At 46.0% G+C, this 6,926-nt stretch overlaps 1 protein-coding gene across 1 annotated transcript; it reads right to left on the minus strand.

Moving 5' to 3' along the window:
• Window positions 1–1,320: 1,320 nt before the first annotated feature.
• LOC137141899 (potassium voltage-gated channel subfamily A member 1) lies at window positions 1,321–6,388 on the minus strand. Its single transcript, XM_067531004.1, has one exon. It carries the CDS (start codon window positions 5,816–5,818, stop codon window positions 4,337–4,339), a length of 1,482 nt encoding a protein of 493 aa, XP_067387105.1. The 5' UTR covers window positions 5,819–6,388; the 3' UTR covers window positions 1,321–4,336.
• Between the last annotated feature and the right edge of the window lie 538 nt (window positions 6,389–6,926).

The following is a 6,926-nucleotide window of genomic DNA, read 5'->3' on the forward strand; positions in this document are numbered from 1 at the left end:
CATCAAAGATGACTGAAGTATTGAGTATACATGATATAAAGGATCAGGCCCAGAAAGGGAAAGCACTTTGAAACCGCGATATGTTCCTTTTCTGTTCTATGGGTGAAATTAACCTTGAATGTCACCTTTCTAAGTACAGGGAATACATCTAAAATGAAAGCAAGAGAGAAGGAAAGAAAGAAAGAAATTAGGCATGTTTTTGAATAATCTTTTCAAGTTTTCTTTAATAAAATAAGCTATGATTTTTTCCTTCTCCCATCCCAAGATATTTAATTTTAATTTTAATACCATGCAAAGATATCCAAAAAAAGAGTCTGCATTGTCCAAAGGCAGGCATTACTTGCTGAAAATGGCCTTTGTCTTTAAAATGTTAGTTATGCTTTTTATATCATTTGCGCTTCAGCTATATTGTAACAGAAACAAATTTTCTGCACATTTGTTTAATTAAAACAATTGTCTTTTAGCCAAAACTAGGAGGAGAATGAAACTTGCCATTGATTCATTTGTCTATCCAACACAATCTCTAACCAGCTATATGATTTGCTAAGAAAAGCTTGATCCTTGAAATCTCTACTTAGACAGAATTATTGAAACCAGCAGTCCTGTTGTTTGAACAAGGTCTACTCGATTGGGCACGAAGGACTCTGTCCTGTCCAAGCCATTGCCTGTGTTACCCTCGCTACACTTCTATTTTTATCCCGCTAGTTTGAGCGGAGCTAGTGTGGGTACCTCTATGTAACTGGGAATCTCACCTCCCATCTCAAATGTGCATATGTTTATCTTTACTTACAAGAGTAAGGTTCATCCCATGCATGTATGTGACATTCGTAATGCATCATATTCATCACTAGTGTAACTTTACTGAAGTCAATGAGCTTTATTCCTTCATTTACACCCCGGTGAACCAGGAGTACACCAATGAAATCAATGGAGTTGCAAAATCAAATTGGTTGAATTACTAAGAGAATCAAGTGTGTTAACTTCAGTGGGGTTACACCACGAATGAATTTGGCCCTTTAGTGTGGCATTCTTCCTTCCACCAATTCCAGTAAAGAAGGTGACTACAAAGCCTTTTGTTTTCCTTCTCTCTTGAATTGATCAGCTGTTGTTTAGCATACTGCAAAGATTTCTGGATAAGATGATACCAATTGCTAGCATTTCAGACAACTCTATCTAAACCATGCTATTGAACTAGGGCTTCTTTCTCCCCTTTGGAGAGGCAATAAATTGGCCATCAGCCCTTTTCCAATCGTCTCACTGGAGGCAACGTTCATTTAGAGCTCAAGCCATTCAGCAAAAGAAATACAGTAGAAAAGAAAATGTAAAAAAGAAAAAGACATTTATTGGTAAGAACAGGCAGTTGTTAAGTGCACCTTCAGGCCTACAAAGACATTCCAGCACAATTAGTGCAAAGGGGTAAGAGCTTTTTTGTCAAACTTGCCAGAAATGCATGCCTATGCTACATGAGGTTAGCCCCTGTACTCCATACTTATTTAGTTCTTTTGTCGTCAGCTATAAACGGGTAAGCAATATTCAGACTCCCCAAGCCACCCCAAACCCTAATGATTCACCCTATCCCCTGCTAAAAAAAGACCCACTGCATGCAGCACTTTTCTCTTTACACATGCAGAATAATCCTCCGCCTGGTAGTTAAAGGAAGGTGCGGATACCCAACTATTGTAGAAACCACGTTGCTAAAGTGGGGCCTCGTCTTTCAGGTGCTACTTTCTGATCATCAGTCCCATAGCACTGAACTGATTATTGCTGTTTTTCACTGAATGCAGCATGCACGTCCGTTTAAACGTGGGAAGTTGTGTCCTCGACTTTGAAAGATCATGACCACCAGATTTTAATTTTGGTGGGAAGGGTGTGTTATGGGGCTGTGGGTTGGGAAGGAAGCGTTATGTGATCTGTCTGGAGAGTTTAATGCCCTGTTTTATCAGATGCTTTGCAGTTCTTTGAGATCCCGCTGTCCTTGATCACTTTCCCATCATTAACATTAATAGATGCCACACAGTGAGAAGTCAAGTCTTTCTGTAAACCTGCCATGTTAGGCTTCTGCATAACGGCAGAGTGAAATCTGTATTTAGTTTGTAAGTGCCTTGCTATCTATATGATAGGGGTGGGGGGACGCAGGGGCCTGTACACTGGGAAATGGCTCAACAGCAGCTGGCCACATGCTAAGTGCAGAATGAAGGTCCTTAACTTTGTCCTTTTAAAAAAAAAGGGGGGGGGGGAGATTGATGCCTATGTTGGTTAAGATTCAAAGTTGTCATCTTCTAGGGCCTACTGCTCAAGTCTTGCCTACTGCAGAAGATTCCCCCCCCCCCGCCCAGCGTTGCTTCTTTCCACCAGGTCACAGTGGGTGGGAGGGGATGGAGGGGGCAGGGATGTGTGCTTGGCTGGAAAATGGGGACCCTCTCTCACCTACCTCCTGGGGCGTCCAAGGGAAATAAAGGTGCAGCCCTCCCATCTGGTTGCCTGCCTGGTCGATGCTGCAGTAAGTGATGATGGTCCTTGGTTCCTCTTGTGTTCTGCCCTTCCGGGGCAGGCTGCCAAAGAGCCATCTCAGGGGAAGGAAAGGATGAGGGCAGCGTTGTCGCTATAAACAATCCGGGGAAACTTTGAGTCTTGCATAAACATGATTGTGACTTATTTGGCAGAGGCAAACGCTGAGCCCCACAGCATCACACTGCCAGGGAAAGGAAGGTGTCCAGGGGCGCTGGTGGTCTTTGCCTTCCTCTTCTCCGTCTCTCTCTCCCCCTCTGTGCTATGCCTGGAGATAGCACAGCACACTCCTGATTGTGTGTTGGTGAGTTGTCCCTTCCGTCACTACTTATGATCAGCTCTGTTCATGCAGGCACTTTCAGCGATTCAGTGAATAAAGGATAAAGGCACTAAACAACTATCTAAATCAATCTGTTGAGTCTCTTCAGTGAGTTTTAAGGGAGTACAAAAGTCTATAGATCTCAGATAATGACCGCAAAAGAAATTGTCTACTGCGATTTGGATGCATACAATAGGTAAGTTTCATTTACATTCTGAGAATGCACCAAAAGGCATTTCAGCTACAAAGGATATCAGTTCTTAGGTGTTGCTATACATAACTTGACTTCTTAATTTTCCATATAGTTTTCCCTTTAAGGGATGGGATATGTTCCTTTCCAACAGTGCCTGGACAGAAGCCAACACATTTCCCTGAGCAATGCAGGAAAATCATCAGGTATCTCTAGTCAGTTCCTTCTGGCCCTCACTCCAAGAAGTGCTTTTTAAATTATTATTATTACTGAATTCATGCATTAATTCAAGTTACACCTTAGTCATTTAGGCCATAATGCTGAATATTTGAACATGCTTTGATCTCCAAAAGTTATTGTTCCCATTTGACTAACATACACACTTAAATACAGTACTTTAAATTACTAATCAAATATTTAATAAATTAAGGAGTGCACTTTTGGTGAATGCAAATCAAAAAAGAAAAGATAAAGAACCTATTTCAGAAGATTCAGTTCAAACAAAAGCTTATCCCCTATTGTCTGAGGTAACGTTTCAGGCATGCGATTATAAAGTAAATAGTATCAAATTCAGACATGCTTATATTAAACTCCATTGTGCTATCTTGCAATAAAGGGGCTAAAAGTTTTGCTTCCAGTCCTGGGGGTTGAGGGGGGATGTGTTTAAACCATCTACACTTAAGAAAACTTAGCAGCATTGCAGATGTTTTGTCTTTTTTTTTTTTCTTATAGAATCGTTCCTCTATGTTAAGGGTGTATATAGCAACAAGATCAGGCTTAAGTGTATTTTTAATAAGGTGCTTTGTGAATCTGTTGACCAGAACTACACAATCTTTCACAAAAGAGGGGAAATGCACACTTCCATCGATCAAAACAACAGCATATGCTTGCTGCATATTTTTGCTGAAGTTTTTATCTGATGCATTTTCTCGGATGCTTTGTGCAGTTTTGCAGAATGTTTTACTGGAATCCATGCATATTTATCTCTCTCTAAAATCGTTATGTTTTGTTTAAAATTAAGTTAAACAAGCAACGAAGATGGGGGAAAAAAGTATAGGTTTAGAAGCATATGGTTGTTATTTATCACTAGACTAGTTCAAATAGTTCTCATTTACCAATTGGAAAATACCCTTTAAAAATAACAAAAACATTATTTTTCATGGATCCTGAAAGCTTCTTGATCGCTGAGCAAAAATTCGCAATGCAACAATGCATTTACGAGGTAAATAAAGCATTCAAAGACTATTAGTAAAGCATCTACAAAGTGTGACTGAATCACAAAGTCTTCAAGTTGAGTGTTTTGTTTTTTTGTTCGTTTTTTACACATCAGTCAGCAGTTTGTTTTTATTAACACAGTTTTGGTTGGCTATGGTGCAGTTGCCAGTTCTGAGATTAGCCTCTCTAAAATTGTCTATGCTATTATTCATATCCTCTTCGATTTCCATGTACTCAGATTTGCTGATTGTGGAGGAGCTACGGCGACTCAGATCACTGTTAGATGCTAAATTGGGGGAGCTAACGTGGAGTAATTGAGCCTGTTCTTCCCCTTCTGTTTCTCGGTGGTAGAAGTAGTTGAAGTTGGACACGATGACAGGTACAGGCAGGGCAATTGTCAGCACGCCAGCGATGGCACATAAGGAGCCTACGATTTTGCCTCCAATTGTCACAGGGTACATGTCACCATAGCCCACAGTGGTCATGCTTACTACCGCCCACCAGAAAGCATCAGGGATACTGGTGAAATGAGACTCAGGTTCTTCAGCTTCAGCAAAATACACCGCGCTGGAGAACAAGATCACCCCAATGAAGAGGAAGAAGATTAGTAAACCTAACTCTCTCATGCTTGCTTTGAGAGTTTGTCCCAAAATCTGGAGGCCCTTAGAATGTCTGGAGAGTTTGAAGATTCTAAAGACTCTTACCAGTCTGATGACTCTCAGGATAGCCAGAGACGTGGCCTGCTCCCCTTTTTGGGTACCTTCCTGCTCAGCCATCTCAGTTCCTAGCGTGATGAAGTAGGGGATGATGGCCACGATGTCGATGAAGTTCATGATGTTCTTGAAAAACTCGGGCTTGCTCGGGCAGGCGAAGAAGCGCACCACCAGCTCAAAGGAGAACCAGATGATGCACAGGGTCTCCACGATGAAGAAAGGGTCAGTGAAAATGTTGGACTTGTAGAGAACAGTGGTGTTGTCAAGGCGGCGCAGGGTCCCTGTAAAGTCCTTGTCCTCCTTCAGATCTGGCAAAGTTTCTAGGCAGAAGATGACTATGGAGATGAGGATCACCATGACCGAGATTATTGCAATGACCCTGGCTGGCCCGGAGCTCTCCGGGTACTCAAACAGGAGCCACAACTGGCGCTGGTACTCCTTCTCAGGCAAAGGCCTTTCCTCCTCCTTGATGAACCCTTCATCCTCCCGGAATTTCTCCATGGCCTCCTCACCTAGCTCGTAGAACTTGATCTCCTCAGAGAACATGTCCAGGGGCACATTGACCGGCCTGCGGAGTCGGCCCCCGGACTGGTAGTAATAAAGGATGGCATCGAAGCTGGGCCGGTTCCGGTCAAAGAAGTACTCGTTACGCAGAGGGTCGAAGTACCGCATGCGCTTTTTGGGGTTGCCCAGCAGCGTGTTGGGGAACTGGGCTAGAGTTTTCAGCTGGGTTTCAAAGCGCAGCCCGGCAATGTTGATCACCACCCGCTCGCAGCATTCGTGGTCATCATGGGCGCCGGGCTGGTAGCTATCCTGGGGGTGGATCGGCAGGACAGAGGTCTCATCCATGTTCTCGCCAGCCATTACGGTCATGGTGGCACAAGGGGTGGGGGAGTCCAAGGAGTATAGAGGGACACTTTGGGGTCTGAGAAGGAGAGTCCCAAGAAGGGAGTGCGATGAAGGAATGGAGAGCCTCGGGGGAGAAGGATGGGGGATCCAGGATGGAGAGCTTTAAGGGGCGAATGGAGGATGAGGATCAGAGATGGAAAACCCCAGAAAGGTGAAGGAGAAACAGATGAGGGAAAGGGGTCTGGGACGGAGAGAATCAGGGTAAACGGCAGGGATAGGGGGTGGAGAACCTCAGAGAGGAAAGAGGAGGCGGGAGGGACGGATAAGGGGTCCCCAGGAGGACAGGTTTGCCGGGTGTCAACCGCAAACAAACCCCGCAGGCTGGGCTCCCCTCGGTTCCTTTCGCCTTTAACGTGCTCCTGCTGCTTGTCTGGCTGACTCGACCATCAGGGCTGCCGCTGCTGCTGCTGCCGCCGCCGCCGCCACAGAGTTACCCCCGAAATAAATAAATAAAACAGGGTGGCTGGGATGCGATTGCTTCCAATGCCAAGGCAGCAATTTCCACCGGCCTGCCTCCTCCCGGCCGAAGGTAGAGAGCTCACTTCGGGGCAGTCGATGGAGGCTGCAGAGGGGGGGAAAGTAGATAGGTAAAACAACCTCACACGCTCAGTCGGGCTGGGCTGGGCTGGGGGGAATCATGCTTTCCCCGTGATGCTAGCACCCCGTTTCCCGCACAGTCATCCCCCGGGCATCCTCGCGATGGAAGGACCTGATGCAAAGCGCTCCGAAGGCGAGGGAAAGCCGCCCCTGGAACTTCCGTGCCTGGGGCTCAGCCCCTGCCTGCAGCCCCCCCTCCAACCCTTCTCTCGCAGAAACTTAGCCGCGTCCGGCCAACTCGGCTCCCCGACTGCGGGCGATCGCGGCTGCGGTCCCGCTCTGCAGCGAGCACCGCGCAGACGGAGCGCGGGGGCGGGAGCTGGGACGGGAGGGAGGGAGGGGGCATGACAAATAAAGATAAATAAAACAAAGGCAGCTCGGCGCCAGGGCAGCCGGGTCTTCCTTACCTGCCTGCCCCGGGGCAGCGGCGGGGAGGCGGGCGAGGAGCCCCGGCCGGAATGCGTCAAGCAGCAGC

Source organism: Emydura macquarii, unplaced genomic scaffold, assembly GCF_026122565.2.
Source record: "Emydura macquarii macquarii isolate MOO-44397 ecotype Brisbane River unplaced genomic scaffold, CSIRO-AGI_Emac_v2 contig_3122, whole genome shotgun sequence".
NCBI lineage: Eukaryota > Metazoa > Chordata > Testudines > Chelidae > Emydura > Emydura macquarii.